We start from the raw sequence: 24308 nt of genomic DNA on the forward strand, positions 1-24308 counted from the left end.
CGCGGCCACACATGAGACACTGAGGCAGGACCATACTAGCAACTAAAAGAAGAAAGTAATAAACTGCTCACAACAGCTGGAAAAAGACAAAGCCATCGACTGAACACTATATAACCATCTGTGCATAGGCCAGCACTTGTATTTATGGACTTTCTTACACAAGGAACAAACAACATTGCCAAACACTTCTGGTTGGTAACACCCAACATCACATTAAAAAGTCCCAGGATTCTCCCAGTAAGGTTGAAAAAATACAACTGAATCCAGATGAAACTATGTAGGCTATGCTTTCACCCCAGAAGCAATGAAAACTGTAAGGAACCGACTGCTACAGGACAGCACTGCTAGCAAGCAAACATGGATGTAAGCAATGCAAGATTTAAAATGTTTGAAACATGGCTTTGCAAATGTAATTGTTTAATTTGGGACAGAAACACTAAATGCAAATATAACTTGTAAATGTTTAGAAGAAAACTCCACAGGGCATCTCTAAAGTGTGATTTCTGAAAAAAAAAAAACCAATGTATAACTATTAAAGTTTAAATGAGCATTCTCACTGAGAGTCATTGGATAAGCTCAAAATCCCACTAAATTATATGAAAATGTTTTATAAAAGTAAAAATAATCATGTCTCCATGTAGCTGATTATGTGCATTATGAGCTAAATATCTAGCTCAAGGTATTCATAAGTGATTAATGATGTGAAAAATGCGCAAGAGAAGGAATTTTAGAAAAGTGAAGGTGACTGCTGTAGAGCAGCAACTTTCAGGCAAGATTTCTGTTTGGCTGTTTTGGGGTAAATCAACATTCTTTCAATATTGTGTATACTTATGAAACACAGCAGACTTTACAAAGCCATCTTGACAAACAAGGAAATAACAAGCAACACAATGCTTTATGTTGAAGACGATTCAGAAGCCTGAGGTACATTGGTAACAAGGCTGCAGAGACAGAAGAGAAAATGACAGTCTGACTTTTCACCTACTGCAGTAAATGTATATATGTGTTCTTTCCATTTCTGCAGCATTTTTTTGACAGTTCAAAGAATTCTTGAAGCAGATGGGGAACATGGTACAAGGACAACATCACCTTAAGGCATAAAAAGGACAAGGTGGTTCAAAAGCTCTATGTGTTTAAGTTACATGTCATGTCACAGTTCCAGAAAAATGCTGTGTTTAGAAAATAGAGTACTCATCTAATAGTTAATGAGAAATTTTGATGTTCCTATGGGTGAAAATTGCGATGTCGCTCACAATAACTTAATCAGTGTTGAGGCAGCGTTGCTGACATGCTCCCAAGCAGGGGACAATTATCTCTGAGAAAAATGAGCTTGCATTGTTAGTATCTTTTATTGTACAATTATCTTCTTGTTGTGGTCATACAAGCTATTTTTACACCATTGTACAATTACAGTAGAATCTCAGACACAAACATTAATTAGCCCACCCTCTGGCTAAATAATGAGCTACAGTATCAAGTTAGTTTGCTCTGTGTCTCACACCATCACATTCAAATACCTGAATGCCACTGGAGCTCTTTGTCTAAAAGACTTCTTAAATCTCTTTTGACTACAAGTGTTCTTGCTCCCTTGACAGAAGTGGTAATCTAGTGTCATTATGTATAAAAGAAGCCATGACCATTTCCATCACGCCAGAATGGCCCAAATGACTATATCAAGAGCTGTTTCCGCGTATTATGGCTGGAAAAGTGGATTCATGTCAGGACCTTTAAAATTCATTAACATATACTGTGCATAACATCCTATTTTTCAGATAAAAATGTATCAAATCAGAAGTTCAGTCATAATAACCCTGAATGACAAAGAGAAATGTTCTTGTCTAACAAAGTGACAGTGAGGACGAGGTAATACACAGACACAGACACATACAGAAAAATGAATACACACCAAAGCATAGCACGTTGACCTTCAGAGTGTCAGTATTCACGGTGGGGTATTTTACCCTGGTATCATGGTAGATTTATCCATTTGGATAAAAGGGAGGAGCTGTTCGTTCCCCAAGCAAAAGAGGACATATGTCCTGCACAACACTGTACATTAACTCCATATGTTACCCTCTGTGCAACACAGCACAACCAGCAGTGTACAGAACAGCAGAGGAGTAAAGTCATCAGTGCCAAATAAAAGCTGGCTAAACATGACTTCCTTTCATTCAATTTCATAAGGGCATGCAGGCCACAGCATACTTTGAGATGACCAGGTGAAACAAAAAGAGAAGTGTTTGTGCCAAGAAAGGGAATTCTTTTCTTACACAGTCAGCCTTTTTCCCCGAGCTGCCATATCTTGCATACTCTGGATTATTTTTTATGAGAGGGCAATATTTTTGAAAATGAATACAAGATGAGAATCTAATCATGACACACGGCGTCATATTACGTGTTCACATCAATGCAAGTGTTCAACCAACACGCACATACACTCACAGAACACAATTTACGTGTTGTGGCAACTGTCAGAGTGGCCCCTTGGATTATTATTTTCCCATGATTTTAGAATCATTATCTTGTGGGAATGTAACATAGAATAAAATGAAATTTCTTGCCTAAATAAAGTTAAAAACAGAACTGTCCGTTATTAATCATTAGATGGGGTTCATTTTCATTTTTTAATATTATTCTTCTGTACTTGTTAGAAGATGAGGTAACTTTAGTAGAATAAGTCCTCTTTAACTCTTGGGCATTAAAAAGTCCTAGTGTAAACCATAAGGACTCAGTTCATCCTCAGTGTCCTGCCAATTTTAATATGTCCGAGTGGTATTACAAGAGTGTAGGACTATCTTTCTGAGTTCTTCTTACCTGAAGATGAATGTAAAGAAAATTTACTTCTGTTTTGTATGTTGTTTCAGGAGTTTGAGGCACGTGGTCTTTGTTACTAAATGTTCATTTGCAATGTGAGGGCTGTACAAGCACTTGATGCTCCACCTGTTGAATACTGCTCTGTCCTCTGATGTGGGGATGAAGACCTGCCTGATTCAGGCACTTATCTAATTGCCTTCATTGTTTTTATTTACAGATACATTTTTACAGACTCGTGAAAGAATTTTTCCCTCTTTAGGTCTTTAGGTAGTAGGTCCACTGGTCACTTATAAGCAGGCATTAAAGCAATAGCTTGTTGTCTGTCCCAAGGACAGCTGTGAAGACACAGATAGAGTCAAACTGGCTGAGTTGCCAATGGCCGTTGTCATAACAACCAAGGTCATAAAGATATAATGGACTGAGCCTCTGGTCACATCGCAACACCATTTTATCATACAGCTGAACTGTAACTGAACTGTCGCTACAACTATAGTCCTCTGTATTTAAACACACAGGCATACATACTTAAAACCTGTGTTCCCATTGCTATCTTTCCTGAGTAATAAGAGTGAATTTCAGTGTAAATTCCCATTAAATACATCAATTTCAATGGCAATTTTGTAACCTTTAGGTGCAATCTCACTGTGGTCACTCCACTAACCCCATGTCAATACTCTGTCACATATAGCACAATTCAGAAACTATTGTTTCTTTGACTTGGGTTGTTGACCCTTTAGAAAGATGATTTACATGATTGGGTCTAATCACTTTCTGTAAATTTAATCATGCAATGGAAAACAAGGTCATCTAACTTTTAAGTTAGTCTCTTCTGAGCTTATACTGTGACAATTACATTATGCAGAGTTTTTTTTTTTTCAAAGCAAAAAGTTTTTGATGTGAGGATCCATGTTGGCAAGCACCCTTCCAGCTTAAGTGACAAGAATCTGATCCCCTATTAAATCCAGGGATTCAGTAGCTGACTATTTATTAAAATGGGATTTTGCGCATTAACATTCACAAGATTTGGAAGACAAAGTTGTGATGATTCTGACAAGTGAAGCTAGGTGAAACGTCACCATGATTTGCAAGGGATGAACAGCAAAAGCTACAAAGAAATTCAAAAGTGACAGATGTTCAACTTGGTCAGCTTTGGGATCAACTTACAAATCCTTAAGGAACATTATTTTAAGCCATTATTTCCATTAAGATCAGTGTCAGGTAAGAGAGTGACCAACAGAGAGTGGATACGGTATTATGAGCTTGATAGAGAGAAAGAAAATGACAAAGAAAAATTTCTCCTTGAGCATGACAGATGGAAAGCAGTTTGAGCAGAAATATGGCAGCACCAACATATTGCTGAAGGTGTTTCAAGAAATATTGTCACAAAACAGTGTATAACACATGAGATCCAGCTAAGTTGAGACAAGGTGACTTTGGAGTTGGCAGCCACATAGGGTATTCTGCCCCCTTGAGAAATTTTCTTGTATGTGAGCGTGTGCAGTATGTGAGCCTGGCAGGGGTACAATGCTCTTATTTGCTCTTCTTTTTGAACAGATGTATAGTCATTTGTCTCTGCCTACCTCTGTTTTCCTTAATTGACCTGTAATTGACAGCAGAAGAATTTCAAGTGCCTTTTCCCAACATGCCTGTTGATACCAATCATAATTTTTACATTTTTTTTATCTTTACAGTTTGTAAAGTGGGAGAGCGGGCTTGGCTCACTAGTTTCCTCTTGAAAAATGGAATCTAATTAGCATAGCTGTCTAATGTTAGCAGTGATTCTCACTAGACCTTGATTTACATTCATGTGATGGCAAATGACCAAATGAATCACAACATGGAGAAACTAGCAAATTAATGCAGAGATTGTTCAAATGGCTGAGAGTTGGAGAAATTTGTTTTGTTTTTTAATTTAACTTCTGCCTCTGGAGACCAGAGTTTACAGTCACAAGTTTGACTTTAACATACTATAAGAAGACTAACAACAAAGTTTCTACAGACAATCGTTAAGGGTGATATTTCAGTCTAAATCATATTTACACTCAGTGGCTCCCACTCCCACTTAAATGAATAGCTACATTATTGCCGAAGACAACATAATGACTTACAATGAAGACATAAATACCTTAAGTATCTTTAATTATACCCAGTGGCTGTGTTGAACAGATTGTAATTCCACAAATCTACTCCAGCTTCTGTTTAGCTACTATTCAAGAGAGTTTTTTTTTTTGACATTGTTAAGGTGGAGATATAACCACACATCTGCTCATCTTAGCTGTAGATGTCCAATTTTTTCAAAATAAAGCAGAACTGAAAAAGAAAACTTTTTGTTGAGGTATGTAGAGTATACATAAATGTGTGAGTGCGACTTCCACATAGAGACAGAGACATGCTAAGTCATGTAGGATGCATTCTCCTCCGGCTAGCCCAGTTAACGCTATTAATGGCTTCGCAGCATGTCCAAAAGCAGTCTTGCTCCCTCATTAGGAGAAAGTGTCACTTCCTGGACCTTCGCTAAAAGGAACCCCTGCTGTGAACTGAAACAGAGAGCAGACCAGTATCTCCTACTGGGGCCGCCCTTGAGCGTCTCTCTCTCTCTCTCTCTCTCTCTCTCTCTCTTGACTCCCTTTCTTTCTTTGTCTCCAAACCCATCCATCATTGCTTTTCCTGCTTTATCCAGGACCCGAGGAGGACTTCTTAATTAGTGCAGTCATTAAAAGTAAAAAATCTCACAAAGACGCTGTGGAGGCATGCGCTAATTCCACATTCAGACGCCATCATCCCTCCGTCAAAGGGATAGATTGGATGGACTGAATATGCCACTATATAATGAAAAGGACTAAAAATAACTAACTCTCATTTTTAATACAGTGATTTAGCAATTTGAAAAACCATCAAGACTTCCTTAATTCTCTTTGAGTTGTCAATGCACTTGTACGGTGTCCGTATTTAATGTGAGTTCTGAAGACACATGGAGAGCGATAAACTGGTGGTTAAATGGTGCTGTTAGTATTACTGATGTAACAAAATCAAACCTGTGCATGTACTGCTTTAGTCTTAATTTAAAAAAAAAAAACACAAAAATACAACTCATAGACAAAAACTAGATCATAAGATTAATATGATCAATGATTCTGTAAAATTTAGGAGAGGGAAACGGGCAGCTTTTTACATAAGCAGTCCATCTATGTTATGTAACTCATAATAATTAAAGATGTATGTAGCATAATGAGTCCTTATCTGGGTGCATGAATTGCCATCTGCAGTGGATGAACTGAGCAGTGTGGCCAACTGTGTTTGATTTGGCTTTACTTCATTTTCAAACAAGCAGTTCAGCATTTTGGGAAATACACTTTCTTTCCATGAATCAAGAGAAGAGAAGATTTGATACAACTCATGTCGGTGCTGGAGCCTGGACTCAATTAGCTTATCGAGCAATACCACTAAAGCTAACTAACGAATATATTCTATCAAGTTTGTTGAAAATGGCATAAAACATATTGTAATAAATATTTTTGGTTTGTGTTCTCTCTGAATATCCTTTCATGTTGCTGGTAGATGTAATTTTCAACTTAGGGTCTCAAGATAAAAACCCTGCCACACATGAGTGGCAGCATTGAGCTTATGTATCCTTTCCTTTCAGCTCTTAACTTCATAGTAACAGTTTAAGATTTAAAGACATTCATTTTAATGTGTTCTATTTGTTCATTGCTTCCATTTGTATGGATCTAAATAGCAAAAGAAAGCAGTATTTCTGAAGGCTGAATGACCCTCATATATTCTAAAAGCAGTAATTGTCCTTTTGGCATCAGTGTGATGATGACCTTTGCTGTTCAGTTGGCTTTCAAGCCAATACTGGCATTGTGCCTGTGCAATAATGAAATGAAAACATTGTTGTTACATAGTCTTGAAAAATAAATGCCCTATGTCAGTTACTGAAAGAGCATAAGTGGAGCGAGCAGCACAAGGTTCTAGCCTACAAAGCACAACTCAAAACACAACAGACTTAGGTCCATGTGTTAGTGTTACTTGTTAGTGTTGATACTTGACACATAACACAACATGCTGTAGTTTACAGTGCTTCATTTAAGTGATGTAGCATAATATGGTTATTTAATGCAGGTCTACTGTTTTCTGTCCAGAGTCCAGATTGTGGGTTTATTACAGTTCTTGAATAACATGGTAGCTTTCTGCACTGCACTGTTTGGGTGTTTTGGTCTGGATATTGAATAGAATATGAATATTTTTAAGCAGTTCATGTAGTTACAAAGCAGTTCCCAGCCTTGATATGTTTACATTCATAATTATATAGTGATGTTACAATGACTGTAGTAAAGCAAAGAAAACTGGTGGAAATTATCGCAGGACTTTGGCCTATCTTATAGAAACAATGTAATCAGACAACATGACTATATGAGCAGAGTGAATCTGTAAAAACATCAGGCAGTAATTTGTAATAGTGCTTGTTAATGTTCTTTTGAACTTGCCTCCGGTAAATGTCTACCTGTTGCCTTGTCTGTGAGTCCAAGCCTTTTGTACGCTGAGTCAACAGAAATTTAGTGTTTGAATGAAAAAACTGTTAGAGACTACTTTTCCAAAAATACATTCATATTTATCCACTGCAGCTGTGTCACTCAGAATCACAATTAAAGTGCATAACCTACTTTCTTTCAGCACAGAGAAATCAGCAAGTAAGTCATAAATAAGCAAGTAAGTAATACCTTACAGCGTGTACAACGTTTATTTAGACCAGCAGGCCATTTTTGGAAAAGGATAAAGATGTTTTTTTTCTGCTTTTGAAAGCAGCTACTCTTATTATTTGTATTTATTGTGCTTAGTGTGTTATTTGATTCATTTATAAACACTCTTTATCAGAAGATTAAATTAGTAACAATATGTCAGCACTGTTCAGATATCACAAAATAAATAAATACATTTATTTTGTGATATCTGAACAATAAGAAACGTCTTGCAAGTGCTGGTACAGTTTATACGTTTTACAGCCTTTATTTGAGTACGTGAGTCTCTCAGCTGATGATCACTGACCTGTTTAATCAGAGCAACTGTACTATCTCATTCATCGACTTGCACAGTGGTAAGATGGTGTCAGCCCCAACCAACCGTCACATAAACATACTCCTGGGTGCACCCAACCAACAAAACCTATCCAGGCAGCAAGGCCTGCCTGCACTCAGCTGAACTTACACTTCAGACACATTCTATAGAAACAGTCCAACACAGAATACAAAGACTCTGAGATAACACCTGCATTCATGAGGTCTTTCACTTCAACAACATGATGGACAACTGGCAAATGTTACAGTGATTAATGGTAAATGTAAGCAAACTTCCATTTTTTTGATTTCCATTATTTACACTCTGCAGTATCTTTTTCACATTTACCAGTGACTGATGACCACCTGAATGCAAACATCTGCCGTACAATGCGTTCACCTGAATGTTCCATTTACAATCAAATACAACAGACCTGTGTGCAATGGACTATGGGACACTGAGGACACTGAGCAAAGGATACACCAGTTGTGCAGAATAAGAGTTTTTGCATTTCTTGGTACCCTTTGGAAGAACCACTGAAATGGGACAATCCGTGTCAATCTGCAATGTATTTGGTCCAGAAATGGGGACTTGTGAGGACATAGCCTTTGATTTGGGACACAGCCTGAGTCCATATGGAAGGGAGGGAAACTCCTGAGTTTGCAGTTTCAAACGACCCTGCTGGTCCTGACATGATTTAGTGTATTATCCATGTAACTGCGAGGGCTATGAACATTAATTCATCTCAGCAGATTCATTTGGCACTGCCAGTGTCATGAGGACTTGAGTGATTAGAAGGATACTTTTTCCTTCCCCCATCACTCGGCCGTCAAGAATTTTATGATTTTCTTACTTGAAACATGGCCAGATTTTAGGATTTATGTTCTACCTGCACGTTCTCTTACCTGTCCAGCATCAACATCTGTAAACTCTACGCCGCTAAATCTGTTACTTTGTTACGTTTTCCCTGCTTTACAGAAACAATAGCACACAAAGACTTGGAATTACACATGACCCAGATAACCTTTCGTGCCTACACTCCTCTCAGGGCTCTAAAAATAGCTGCCAACATTATATGAATTATGACTGCATTTCAATGTAAATAATGCAGTGAGGTGCTAAAGACAGACATCCAGACTACCATGCTGTTCGTACATTCACAGCTCAAGGCAATTATTTACTTCCATCTAGTGTTAGTGTGGTTTCAGATGTGCTCAAAATACTATTTGACAACATAAAACTAAAATTTACCATGGCACCGGTTGTTTGAGAGCCTGCTGGGCTAGTTTAGTAGAACAGTACAATTCGAAAAAGTCGAAAGCTCTTTCTAAATACAAAGATTTTAAGCGTTATGCCGCGTGCCCGTCAGCACTGTCGTACCCTCTATACTTCAATATCAAAACAGGGCGTAGTAAGTAATGAGACAACATTTTGAGACATTACCTTCTACTTACATTCACTTGGTGACTGCATATATGTTCAAAAATAACAGCTTAAAATACTAAGTTGACCTAGTCCCTTCTTGCTGCATTGTGACAGATATTATATGAATAATTCATTTAAAAAAATGTTGAACACTCATAAATGCCATCATTGCCTGAAATTCTGGAGCTACTGTGAATGCTTATGTATTGTGAATCTTCTCAAGAGTCCTACCTCAATCTACTTCTTTCTTTGGTTGTGGGTGTTGATCGGCGCTGAAGATGGTCTGGTCCAGTGGTGAATCCTGTAGAATCGTGGACTGAATCTCAGCTCAGAGTTAATAGGAATCTAAAACACACACAGACAGAAAAACAATAAATACTGATTTCATTTCATTGATTGTTTTTTATTGTCTCTTTATACAACCCCAGTCGTGATTAAACATCATGTATCATGATATTGATGTCGATCCATTAACTACAAGGTTAATTTGGTCATAAGGGAAATAACGAGGTAAGAAAAATCTGTTATCTTAATGAGCATGGGTCGGCCATCACCATCAGTGGTGCATGGAGTTCACCTAGTATGTTAAGGATGGTACTGGGGTGCACATAAAGAAATGAAAGGGCTGGTCAGGGATGCGAGTGGATGTTTCTTTCATACTTATGAGCATAACATTCAACTGTTGTCTGTGAGCCACCACCTGTGTGACCTATGTAAAGTTACTGACTACACAAAAGTCAGTTCAGTCCAATCTTAGTTTGTCTCCACTCTGGTGTTTCAGTCCTGTTTGGGCCCAGCATTGTCTGGCATTTTAGTCCATGGTTGGTTTTACCCTACTTATGATTTATTGTTGCAACAGCAGTCATGGTCCACATGCCAAGGTAATCCATAAAAGTATATGTATGTGTCCATAATGAAACAGTACAACCTCTTACCTGAAGGTATTGGCAAACGACAATATATCCTGGGATTTTATAGAGCACCAGTGGCCATTTTCTCTGACTACATTTTTACATTAGCAGTAGGAAAAGAACAGGTGTAAATTATAAAACATATGACAGATGAATTCCACTTTTGTTTTTTGTTTTTTTTCTTGTTCATTCTAGTTTCCTGTCACCGTTTATTGGGACACTTGAGTAGAATAGACCCTCATTAATGAATTGGTAACATCTTTGCGTTTCCTACTATGACAAGCCAAAATGTCTGTCGAGTTAAAAGGCTTTGAAAAAAGTGTGTGTGCGAGCTGTACCCCTAGGTCAGTGTTTTAATGGCACGTAGTGACATGAACTGCAAAGTGATTTATTTTTTTTTTAAATAAACTCTAATTATCTCATGAAGTAAAAGTAGTATCACACTAATTAGGGCAGAGACATCTCACCTCATTCTATTAGGATATCAGGATATCACACTGTGTTCTCCAGCTGTTCCACAAGAACACTAGAGGTGGCTGCACAGTCCTTCACTGCAGACACAAGCACACAAATGTCCATATGTATCACATAGCGTGTTCAAAATCTCAACACAATAAAAGAATGGGGGCTGGAAAAAATGTCAGTCTTGTCTGGGAGCCACCTGAAACCCAGTTTCTCATTTATGAGTCATCATTGTGCCTTCCCTGGCAGTATCCTCTAATGAAATAATCCTGTGCTCATACACCGGGTTGTACACCGGCTGGCGAATAAAAACGATGATGCTTACTTAATATCAACGACTCCTACGCTAATATAGCTATAATTTGCTACCCATCTTACCTCTCGAAGTATTTTTTCCTATCTAATCTCCTTATCTGTCTCTGCATGTACCTACCACAGTGTTCACAGTCTCATTTTGAACTCTTAAATGTCACTGTAGCTTATACTATCATGATAAAATCACATAAAATGTGTCATCTAGAGGTGAAATTGTTCATTACTGATCCTCAAATGTGTACAGTGTATGTTGTTTTGTAAAAAAAAAACAAAAAAACTCAAGTTGACGTCATATTTTTGAGATAAAGAAGTCGTTTTCATGTGATCCACCCTCACTGACTGCGATTCCTGATAAGAGGATGCCATTAAAATGTCACTCCATGAAACTGGCAAGTGCATGAGAGCTCTCTCACAGGCTTTATATACTATACATATATTTTCAAAGAATTGACTGTGCTTGAGGGAACTGCTCTAAAAAATCATAAGAAAAACATTATGAGTATGTCTTTTATGGGAGGTTATAATGTAAATTTTATCTCAGTAATCACCAAGACTGATTAATTAAATTACATGAAATACGAGCCAGAGTTCAAGGGTTCAGTCCATAAAGAAAAAAACTGAGCCAACTTTTCTGAATAAAACAAGGAACAGTTGAACTCAAGTGGATGGCCCAGCTTTAAGAGGCCTCCAGGTTCTAAACTGACCGCTTAAGTTAGTAATCCAGCTTAGTGAGATAGGCCTCAGGTACAGCTCTTGCTTAGCCATCTCTGCCTCTGAGCTAATTACAACAAATCAGTTTTGACTGCCCCATAGCACTCTTTTTTGATTTTCAGTACTTTGACCATTCCTCAAAAGTTGGTGACAGTGTTTGGGGAACATCCAAAAGTTGAAGCTTTTACAGATTTTTCAGTTCTATTCAATGAACAAAACTGGCTGCTCACTTTCAGGCGTAAGTACAAGGTCTATGTTTAAAAAATAATAATAAAAAGAAAGAAAAATATCATGATGCACTTTTGAGGCTGAGGTATTGCAGGTCACTTTACAGAAAACGGTTACATCCATGCTACATTATGTAAACAACCTAAACAAAGTGCTCTTGTAAACAGGTCAGAAAATAATTGAACAGTGAAAAACATGCTATTTAGAGCACACATTTATTCAAACCACTTCACTGTTCCATGAATGCATACACGTTTAACCCTCAGCATTTGCTGAAAAGCTTTTACTATTTATCTTTACACAGCCACGAAACATATGTGCAAGTGTCTGTGGCATCAATCTAAAATTAATATCTATGTTTACATTTACAAAGTTTTTAAATTATGGCTTCAATGGTATTTACTCATCAAACCATTCAGTTTCTGAACTGAATCTTTTTTCCTTAACACATTTTCAATTTCTGTTGCAATATTTTAATGAGATGTTACTGTAACATGAGAACATCTTGCAACAACTTAGACTAAATGTTGTCATTATAACCCCAGCATTTTCAGGAGACAGGAAAAAAGTACTCTTAACAATTGTTTCTTTTTCAGCTTGTTTGGGTAACTGAGAGTCATTATTATCTAATGCAAAAATGCCTTCTCAACCCTGGAGTGTGACAAAGTGGGTGAGACCACACCATTTGTCCAATTTGCTCTTCTTCTGTATTTTGAACCATACTTGCGATTTGTTTGTTTTCCAGAACACCGTCTTAACCTGTGTTTATGCAAGAGACCATCAATCTTTCTTGGTTAAATCAAAATTCAGAAAAGTATTGTTTAAGATCAGTTATTGCTGATTGATTTAAAGATTAAAATTTAATCTTTAGTCTCACTGAATCAAAATCTTTCTTTCCAGCTTTCTTTGTTCTCACTTACCATGCTCAACATGCTTCCCCAGGAGCTAAAGAGGGCGGCACCCAAACACTTCCTGCTTTTATGCTGCAGCTGATATCATGGGCAATTCCAAGTATGGGAGGATTTTAGAGGGTTTAATGTTGTGTTGATAAAAAGTTATTCATGATTGTAGTAGCTTTCTTTGAAAAAATAGTGATGAATATTAATAACCTGTGGAGGCGTGATCACATTATTTATTTATTTATTTTGGAGGTTCTCTTAGTTAAATCATTTCAGTAAAATCATTTATTTGTTTGTTGTTTTTCCTTTACACTTTTGTTACACATGTACTTCGGTTTTGGTAAATAATCATATCCTTTTACCTTTCTCTGGTCAGGCTTCCAAACAAAAGGCAAAAGGTAAAAGGCAAAAAAACAAAACAAAAAAAATTAATAATAATAATAAAAAAATCTTCTCAAACATTCACAGAGTGTGAAAGGAATCTTCTTTGGATACCCAATGTCTTCTGATACACAATTTACACATGACCCAAAAAATAAAACTAAATCTAAGCCATTTCAGTGCAAACAATTCAATTTTATTCTCCCATACTGTGATATATATATTCAGTGGTTGTGACTTTTTATCATCCTATCATAGGTGAATATAATATTATATTCTGATATTAATTATTTAGGCATAGTTTTAACAGTTTTAATATTACTGCAGCTTTGTAAGATCTTTTACTGTAGACCATATGGCTGTGGCAGAGTTGGCAGCATTGACAAATGGCTGCAAGGTCCTCTCCGATCGTGATAAGTTTTCCCTGGGTAGATACAAAAACTCCATATTGGACATGTGTCTCTGTGCTCTTCTTGGTGTGTTTTTGAACAGCCAGTGGAATTGCTTACAGCTCTATTTTGCTATTGAATAAACCCTTGAAAACAGTATAAAAGTAAATATAACCTATTTGTATGTGTCCTGCCCACAGTGTTAGTGGTGTGTGTGCACCAGTGTGAAATGAAATCCATGTCCATGACTTCAGGATTCACTACGCCTGGTCCATGAATCACAATACAAGAAACACCATCCCGCACTGACAGATCAGTCATTTGCAAAAATGCATTCAAGCCATGTCTCATTCCCATCCTAAGATTTGATTGTGTCTGTGTGTGTATATGTGTGTGTATGTGTCTCATGCATTGTTGTATATCAATAGCTGTTTCACCCTTTAATCCCTTCACCTTGAACTTCTCAGATATGCTTATATGCAATGGAGCAGTGTTGTGGTGTGTGCTCCCACATGGGACTGTTGTTCTTTGTGCAGTTTTGTGCAGTTGTGTTCTTATTTTTTCTACACCAATCAAAACAAGTTCTTCAGGGCCAAGGAAATCACCTGCCCTCGTGCAAAGTTTAAGTGGTTGTTTGGCATTTCCAGAGGTAAAATATCACTCTCTGGCCATGAGTCGTCTTTTGAGAACTGAACACTTACCACCTGCCGCTTAAAAAATGGCTATTGATGTTGGTAAAACCGATAAATCTGCCAAAGTGTTTACTAAGGAACATATCAAAGCAGGTTTCATTATTGTGTATTTTCTTAACACAGTCATATCAAATACCGTAAGCCTGTGTGACTCAGGCGCCATGTCATGAAGAGCCAAGACCCCTCTGCCACTTCAAATGTCAGCTAGGTGTTTGAGGGAAGCAAAACTAAATGTGCGCAATAACTTCCCAATGTTTGCTGATGTTTTTGAATGAAAGCCATGAACTGAAATGTGCGACTCTTCCAGTGCATCAGTCCGTGCTACAGAGTGATGAAGAAAAAGAGGCTTCCACATGAATGGCCAACATGTAAAGAAGTGTGCTTGTTTTTTTTTTTGTTTTTTTTGATTGGTTCAAAGAAGCTTTTGTCTGCTTTATCCTATATGTTCTAATTTCTTTCTAATGATTAAAATTACTCTCTTTTTCTTTTCTGACTGTGTATTTCTTTCTATGCTCCGAAGAGGTCCATCTCATTCTTGTGTGGTCAGGCAGAAACCAGAGCTGACATGCTCTACAGGGAAATGTGGTAAAAGGTATGTGAAAGAAAACAACTTCCATTATTGGATGAAAGCTAGAGGAGAAAGCAAGACAAAACCTGCGAGAGAAAATAACTGAATGAGGCGAGAAGTGAAGCTTCCACCGCTGGTGGAAAGAATGAAATAAATATGCAGTAGCAGAGAAAATTAGTGAAAATTGTGTCTTCTCATTTTTCAGGGAAGACACACTTCTGACAAGTGGTTCATTGTCATGCTGCTGAACATTTTGAAAAGAACTCATGCAATTTAACACAAAAGTAGAGGACTGAAGGTTTTGAGGAAGTGCAACGTGAAAATTATGCTCGCTGATATTTTTTAGAACTGTTGTTACCCTTCTGTATGGTGTCACTCTAGTTGGAACACAACCGGGGTGCTAATGGTCTCCATCTCTTTTCAACACATACCTTTGTCATGTCGTTTTGTGTAACTCGACTGCTGGTGAGATCATTATGATCGTCTCACTGCTGTGTCTTTGTAGGACTAAAGAGTGCAGTGTTTTCCTATACCCGGCTTCAGCAGCTCTGGGGAGCTTTCAGGGGCCCAGGTGGCAGCAGTGACTCACCTTTCTATTATGTCTCTGCAGGAGAACAGCGGGAGGACAGAGCTACATTATCCACCATCTTAGCGAAGTCATCTTTCAGTGAGGCTCAGAGCTAACCAAAACAAACATCGAAACATGGTCTCTTTACAGCATATCAATCACAGGGCCACAGTCGCAAAGCTACACAGCAATGTTATCAGTGACAAAAAAGTAAAAAAGGAAATTAAGTGTGATAAGTATGCAAGGATTTTTGGTGGTTATTGCTAACATGGGGGCAAGAATGTGTGTTTTCTTCTTTGTTTGATTTTCTCTTCATTTTTCTTCATTTTTTTTCAGGAAATTCTATAAAGCTGCTCCAATCAATAATATTCTGTATTAACAATGGATCAAATGACTATGTAGTATGTGAAAGTTGCTGTTTGCAGTGGCCAAACCACAGAGAATTATTACCCACTCTCTTAAACTGTTTTGGCTCTCTTCCCGCTTTCAACAGCCTCATGTCCAGCAGCAGTTGGAACAGCAGCAGTTTTCAGAAAGCTTTAATAAGATGAAGAAAAAAAAAAGAGCAATAATAAAGTTACAATTCCAAAAATAGTAAAAGTAATAAAATACATTTTTTTAAAAAGTTAATTAAAAATAAGTTAAAAGAATAGTAAAAAAAAATTGAAAAAAATAGTCACAGCTAAAATCAATCAGGGTTTTGACAAGAATTTTGAATTTCACCATTGGAACTAGAGTCTCGAGTTTCAAGGTACACTGCAATTCATTCCAAATGTTTGGTGTAAAGTAAATGTAGTTGAGTGTTAATTCTAGGGACCCGCAGCTCCAACCACTCCTGAGAGCAGGTGTTATGTGTTCCAACTCTCCAGCCAGTAAATGATGCCAAATAATCTTGCAAAGAATTATTTAGATAGTAAATAATTCTTGAGCTCAGATTATTTTATCATCATTCCTGCAGTGTTTAAGGTCAAAAGCCTGTTGCCAAGCTCAAAATAACCTAGTATAGTTTGGTTTTATTTGCCAGCATTTTGGGATGTCTGTTGCTGAGACCGTTGCTTCTATCTCATGACAATAGAACTCATCAGAATTTTGTCTGTGGCACTCAAAGCAGTGAAAATGATGTTTCAAAATTTCAACAGCAACATGTCTCTCCAGAAAACAAACAAACAAACAAAAAAAAACGTGCTGGTTTCTCAGACCTCGCTGTGGACTGTTTTCTTTATTTATTTGTTTATTTTTTAATATATTCCAAAAACATGCCAAATGGTCAGAGATAGACACATGGAGCATGTGTTGTAGGTTTTTTTGTGTTTTGGGTGAACTGACCCTTTACTGATCAGTTCATTTGTTTTTATAGAGTACCCCTCCTGAGGAGAAATTTACTTCTCTGAGAGTCCAGTGAATAGATATTGTGAAGACATGTTCAGTGAATAATTTTCTGCCAAAAACAAAATTTTTCAAGAAACTGAGATCTTTCCTGTCAAAGTTCACACAGATTGTAGGACTTTATCGAAGGTGGCGTGGGCTTTGGTGTCTTTTGCTTTTTGGAGGTTTTCATCTGCTGGAGCTTTGATCAATGGCCTTGTCACGGTGAAGGCTACCTTCTATTTTCTTTTCTTGGTATTGAATCAGTAATGGAAGATGGGCCTAAATCAGTGCCATTGGTCATGTAACACCTGACTTTTCTCTTCCATTTCATCATACAACCTGGACTATAAAAATCCCTGGGCCCAGATTACAGTATAACTCTGTTTGGGGACAGTGTAAATCCCTGGGATTTTTACATTTGCTCATCCCCAACCCTTTCAGTCGTTTCCTACCACACAGAGCTCTTGGGATTAAACGGATAGAGAAGGGGGCAGGGAGTCTGCTGGGAGCTGGCTCTTTCAGCTCTTGCTTTGAGGATGATGGTCAGCAGCCATTATGTAAGCCAAGTGGATTTCAAATGCATAGTTGAGCCGTTCTCCTCTGTGATGCATGATGCCTTTGTCTGTGTTCCACTAACCGGGTGGCAGCCCACGCACGCTATGCATCACACAGGCAAACGCTGATGTACACTACACAGTCCCTGCCTCCTATGTACTGCAGAGTCCTTCACATTGAAGGACAGTGATGCCTACCAACACTTTTTATATGCTCACCTGGAAATTTGTTTGCAGACAGAACCTGATAGCTTCTGCGTTGGACTACCACACGCACGTAAGTCAGATGGAGCAGAAAAAAATGCTTGGCATACAAAATAAAGCCCTATCATATTCACTGGCTGTGTTCCACTTTGAATAAAATTATATTACTCAGGCAGATTTGTGGCAGTGCTGTTCATGCACTCTCTTGAAACAAACTGGTTTGGAAAGAACAATTCAAATACACTCGGTTTCCAGTGTATTAGATACAACTAGCTAAAACAGTCTAATTCAAAACCCCTGCAATTAATCTTTCTTTAATTAAAGATAATATTCGGTTAGTGTTAAAATTGTTTTAGAGAGATGCTGATTTAACTTTGCAGCCAGTTTTTTGGAAACTGTAGCATGTGATGCTGTTTGTAGATATAAAGCACCAGATACTACAGCATATTTCTTTATATTAAAGAGTGGACTAAATGTTAGAAACACCAAAACTGCATTAGTTTGTACTCATCAAATCTCTGAGCTCTTAGAATGCGCCAACACTGCTGAAATGAAGGTGAAAGTGAGCAGTCAGAAAAAAATTTGGTTAGCCACTACTTTTATTTTTATTTTTATTTATTTATTTTTTTAAAATTTATTTTATTGGAAATTTCCACGACAGCTTACACACAAACGTTTTGGTGCAAGTTTTGGATCTACTATGTGCAATTTTTGGGGTACTCACTAGCACAAAGGTGTCCAAACTGTTCCACAAAGGGCCGTGTGGCTGCAGGTTTTTGTTCCAACCAATGAAGGGCACACAGTTTGACCAATCAACTGTCTGAAGACTGAGATCAGTTGATTAAATGAGTCAAGTCTGGTGTGCTGCTGCTTGATTGGAACAAAAACCAGCAGCTACACAGTCCTTTGTGGAACAGTTTGGACACCTCTGGTTTTGACAATCTGGTTAAACTGCTGACTTGCTAACTACCAGTCTGATCATCTGACTGCTTGTGTTTCTCGCCATCTCGTTGCCTCCCTCCCTTACCCTGGACCTAAATCTTAAAGTGGAATTAAAGAATGCATTTACAGAACACAGGACTAAAGCAAATCATCCATCAATATCAGATTTTATTTTGCATATGAACAATTCCTGATATCCATGCATACAGTATAATGAGCTCACAAGGTGGCATAGAGAGAGAAAAAGAGAGAGCGACAGATAGAGAGAGATAGAGAGAGATATCTTTCTTACTAAAATATATATTCCACTTAGAGAAAGGGACAGTATTGAAGGGTATAATAAGACAGCAGCAACCCACATTGCTTGCACTCAATTAGTGTTACAGTGTCACAAATGAGGTTATTAAAATCTGTTAACTTCATCAATAAAGTTCTGGTTTTATTTTCAACCAAGTTCTGTAGAAATGTTTCATTGGCCTCAAGATTTTGTCTTCATTTAACTGGAACCTGATATATCTTACTATATATCTACATTACGTTTCATACAAAATAAATACTTATATAATGCATGATACATTTATATCATCACTGTAAACATGAAAACAAAACCAACATCATATATTTACCGTACTACAGATACTGCAGAGTCCAACAAAAGTGCTTGATAAAAGACAAAGATAATATGGACCCCTGTTTTTACTGTGATTGTTCAGAGGTCAGATAGCACCGTATGACAGTCTGTGGACAGCCCAGAGGACAGAAGCTGTTTTATAATTATATTTGGTATTTTTCTTGACCACCATTTTTTAATTTATTTTTTCCCAGCCATCAGTCACAGCATATCTGCTGATGTCCTCTCAGTATTCATCTGAGTTCTGGATCAGACAGAGTCCACCTTGACCTGGTTATTGTTGGTCATGAGTGGTGAAGGTTTACTCTTGAGCCTCTCCCCTGCATCATTTGAGCTGTCCTGGAAGAAGATGCGTGCCGTGCACACTGACACTACAATGCGTTTGTACTCGCGCCGGAAGTTCTGGTTCAGCACACCATACACGATGGCATTAAGGCAGCTGTTGAAGTAGGCCATAAAGTAGCTGGCCACAAATAACCACTCAGGGATGAGGGGAATCACTACCTCTGGTTTGATTGCTACGGCTAGGCCGATGAAGTTGAGTGGCGCCCAGCAAACAGCAAAGAGCACAAACACCACAAACATGGTGACAAAGTTTCTAACGTCATGTGGCGTTAGCTTGGGCCGATTGTCTGGTTTGACCCGTCTCCTCACCTGTATGACAAGTATCCAGATGCGCAGGTAGCAGTAGGTGACAATCATGATGGGTAAAATAAAGTGAAAGAAAACCACTGCGATAGTGTACGCTGAGCTGGCTGACTGTTCAAAGGTGCAGGAGTAAACTCGTGGGTCATACTGAAGGGAGCCCACAAAAAGGTTGGGCACGATAGCCACAACAGTCAGCGCCCAGATTAACATCACATAGCAGACAGAGTTTTTGTCACTGTACAGTTTATCATATTTGAGGCTGTGGCAGATGTAACAGTATCGGTTGATGGCGATACCGGTGATGTTGAAGATGGAACCAATGACGCTGACGCCCATGAGGAAGCCGCTGATCTGGCAGTGGGCGTAACCCAAGTTCCAGCCATTGTGGAAGATGGAGGTGAGGACCAGAGGGTAAGGGTAGATGGCCACCACGAGGTCTGCCACTGCCAGGCTCACCACAAAGATGTTCCCTACAGGCAAAACGCACACAAACACACACCCACAAGAGAGACAAGGAAGGAGTCATGAGTCACTGATAACAAATGCAGAGCAAATTGGTCATCCAAATGAACGAAATAAAGATAGCACAAGTGATTGTGCTGAGACACTGTCTGACTTGTTCAGAGACATTCAGAAACATTTGTGTGGAGAAGGTTACAATGAGTGTTTAGAACAGAGAAGACAAAACATGAGCATCACAAAAAAAAGAGCAGTAAAGTCACCCAGATGGTTTCTGAAGGCTTTTTTTCAAATGTAAAATTATCACACTGAAGGTATTCTGTGTGATGATCTAAATCAAAGTTCAAGGCTCTTCATGTCCATACAGCACCGACATTTGAAAGAAATCCGACAGCTGCCTGGCAGGAAGGACAATCCTTTTGAAAATCCAAAAAGCTATGGTATGTTTTGGGAAATGGTTGGCAGTAATTTAAGTGCAGACGATTTGTAAATATGCTAAAACATGTAAAAACACCAGCGCAGTCCTTGAGAGACATCCATTTGTTTTTGTTGCTGCTTCGTTACATAAGCCACAGGGAGAGCGCCTCAAGGCTGGATCTTGAAAGGGAATGCATCTGCAAATTTAGCATTGTTTGTGTGTATGTGTACATGTGCGCTCGAAATGTGCATAAACACATTTCGTAGTTTCCCGTGATGATTTGGCAAGTGATAACTTCAACTTGCATTCAGCTGTCACCTTGTGTGGTCCCTGTCACTAAATCACGCACTTCTCCAATTGCCAGCAAGGACTCCACATTGTGCATGCCAGACAAACATAATGTACACGCAGGGCAACAATCAGGGGTACACAAGTCTATTCTTTGTCCCCAAACTGATGGGAAAATTATGCAAGGCTGGTTGGAGAACACACTGTTGCACACGACGGCGACAGATACCAACTGTGATCTTCAGCCTCTCTAAAGTGAAATGCACAACATATACTTCAAAGAGACAAAAGAGCAAATGTCTTATTATGCTTTGTGGAAACAGCCTCACTTTTGACTGAAGGTACACACTGTTTTGTGTCTCCAGTTTTCTTTAATCACGCAGACCTCTGCATTTTAGCATTATTTACTGGTGAGGGGCCTTTCATCAGAATATTGGAGGATTCTAACACCTTGCCACACAGCATTTTCACAACTGTCACTTTTTAATCAGTGGAATGTGTTGCATTTATAGTAGTAAGAACCATATTACAAGGTCTAGTGATAAGCCTGGATTCAGTTTTGCCTATGTGACAACACCCTGTCACAGATGATATGATGCATTTACTGCATGTCAGAAGGGAACTAAGCGAATCGTATATCTCTACAATCACTTCAGTGCAAGAGGCAGTTTCATTTCTGTGCTGACGTTTGGTCTGTCAATATCAGACACACATCCCCAAACCTGCAGGCAGACCTGTCAGTCTCACCTGAGCATTAGAAGTACACAACCGATCAGCCATGTGGCCTGTTATGTGGTTATCTGCAGTGGAACATTCCAACCGTTCTACTGCCAGGGATCATATGCTGCTATTAATTAAGTTTTGTCTTTTTATATCTGTCATTCAGCTGTCCTCTATGAGGAATTAGGTGCACCTGCTGTTGTCACAAGACCCTGTGACTGTTAGAGAGCTTTACTGCATATGTGTGTATGTGAGTGTGTGTGCTTTTGTGTGTCTATCTTTGTGAGGACTTAGGGAGGAAGGATATTTTTTTGAAAGTAAGAACATTTTCCCAAAATGTGCAGCCCCAAGGGCAACTGAAGATTAAACATACCATGTGAGGTTTTCTCATTTCCCATGTGCTCATGTTTGTACACGTGCATCAATTTGCGTGTGGTGGGGTACAAGACAAAAAGCACGATGATCAAAACACTGCTACATATGTCCACTAGTGGTCAAAAACTCCACGGGATACGTTTAAGACTTGGTTTAAAGGGTCAGTTTAGACTTAGTCTAAGTGTAGTTGTGGTGGTAGAAGCAGCAATCACTGAATTATTTGGCCACATGGGAGCAGCAAAACAAGTTGTATGGCGATGGCTAGCTGCATTTAGTGAAGCTTCATGTATACTGCCAAATGAGAACATGTTTCTCATGTTCAGAGAAGGTGTTGAGACAATGTGCAAACAGTCACGTTTAAGGGGCTCCCTCTCCCTCCCTCGGCTGTTCTTTACTGTTACAACCCTGTTACAGGATTTCAAACTCAAGTCACTCAGTATTAACAGGCTTGACCTTGACAAGGTCATGTTGTGAAAGGCCTACAGGCAGCTGGCTCTTTTGGCTGTTGGACTCTCTCACTCACTGTCTCTCACTGTGACTAGTCTTGTGATTGACGCATCACTCTGAGTTTTCATTTGGCTTGAGGAGAGATATGGCCTGGTGCTGTGTCCCTTTTTCCATTTCTGCAATCCCACACTTTCAACCAATTTCTCTTAGGATTTAGGTACAAGTGAAGCCTATGTGAGCATTTTTGCCACTGTAGCTCGCAATGAATTTTGACACAGACTGGCGAGCTAAAAAGATATACAGTGCATTTAGACTGTATCCAGCCACACTGACTTTTTTTCACATTTTATAATCTGGAAAAAGTTTTTTTTTTGGGGGGCAACAGTCAAAAAATGTTTTTAGAACTGTTTTTCTGACATATCGATGTACTGGCATCACATTTATATATATAATTTCTTATAAATGCGAATGTCTGTCGTTGACTGAGTGATGAAGTTACACCATTGGATGGCCTGGCCAAGTGCTGGAATTTCCACATTGGCCGATGCCCTTTCAAAATAAATTGGCGCAAACCGTTTCTATTAAGTCATCAGTGGGGCGTAGTAGGTAGTAGGTAGTATTGCCAACTTAGCACCTTTGTTGATATATTTACTTTATACTTCTCAGACTTTACTTTTCAGGCCCCTTTAGTAACTTAAAAAAAAAAACAAAACATCTAAATCTAGCAACTGTTTGGACAAATCTTAGCTACTTTCTGTAGATTTGAGTTGTCAGTATTACCCTGCCAGCATGAGTTCGGGCATTCCCTCCCTAGACACGAATCTCTATGTGTCTCATTTAGTTGGAGCTGCAGCTGACAGACATGAATGAGCTTCCAACTTCCTGTCTAATCATTTTAGAAGTAAATATTGCTGAAATTACAGAACAACCATTGTCTTTAACTTATGGTAATTTAGTCAGACAACGTTGTGGTTATGAAATTAGGATTTTAGCTTGAAAGTGTCATGTCCGTAAAGACATGTAGTCTTAATGGGCCGCAAGTGTCAGTCACTATCTCAAACTAGTTCTGGCGTCAGACAACAGAAACAGAAAAACATGTAAATGAGAACAACTTTACTGGAAATTTGGCTGTATTACAACAGAGTATATGTGAGGTAGAGATTAGGACAGAAGTAAACAGATAAAGGGCTGAACCTGGCTAACATTAGGCTGAACGCAAAAATGATGCAATGATGTAATGAATATGCTAATTGGTGTATTACATCATCGATCTACTTTTAGCGACTTTCTGAGCAGGTTTCAGCGACTTTCCATTGAAAGCAGTTGTTGTGGCCTAGCCATACACTAGGTTTTGACCTGGTCTTGTTAACTTAATCTGTGTCAATCCTCTGAAAATTAATTTTTTTGCAGTAATGATACCTTTGAGTCTCTATCAGCCTGGAACATCTGAATCTGGATTTTGTCCCATTTTTCAGAGTTACTCCGGCTCAGTCAAGCTGAAAGTGAAGCGTCTGTGAGCAGCTATACTGAGGTCTTTCCACAGATTTTCCATAGGGATTTAAGACCTGGCTTTTACTGGGTCATACAAGGATTGTCATTTTCTTGTCCTGGAGCCATTGCAGTGATATGGAAGGGCTGTGATATGGAGCTTAGCGTACAAGTGCAGTCAGGGAGACTATTTTATTCTTAAATCGCTTGCTCCTACTCGTTCATTGACTACTCTCATCTAATCATTTAAGCTCCACCCCTTGGCTCTTCTCCATTCACAAATTTTGCCTCTTCTTTTAAACCAAACCAGGTGAAAAGAGGCAACTCCTTCTTGGTTCATATTATTCA

The 24308-nt window shown here is 38.6% G+C and overlaps 1 protein-coding gene across 1 annotated transcript in view; it reads right to left on the minus strand.

Moving 5' to 3' along the window:
- Nucleotides 1–18745: 18745 nt before the first annotated feature.
- mtnr1aa (melatonin receptor 1A a) overlaps nt 18746–24308 on the minus strand; it is a 30151-nt gene continuing 24588 nt past the window's right edge. Inside the window, exon 2 of the mRNA XM_041036066.1 lies at nt 18746–20235. Coding sequence (XP_040892000.1) covers nt 19367–20235 — 869 coding nt within the window. The 3' untranslated portion in view covers nt 18746–19366. The remainder of the gene's footprint in view (nt 20236–24308) is intronic.

This window comes from Toxotes jaculatrix, chromosome 4 (genome assembly GCF_017976425.1).
Source record: "Toxotes jaculatrix isolate fToxJac2 chromosome 4, fToxJac2.pri, whole genome shotgun sequence".
Classification (NCBI taxonomy): Eukaryota; Metazoa; Chordata; class Actinopteri; family Toxotidae; genus Toxotes; species Toxotes jaculatrix.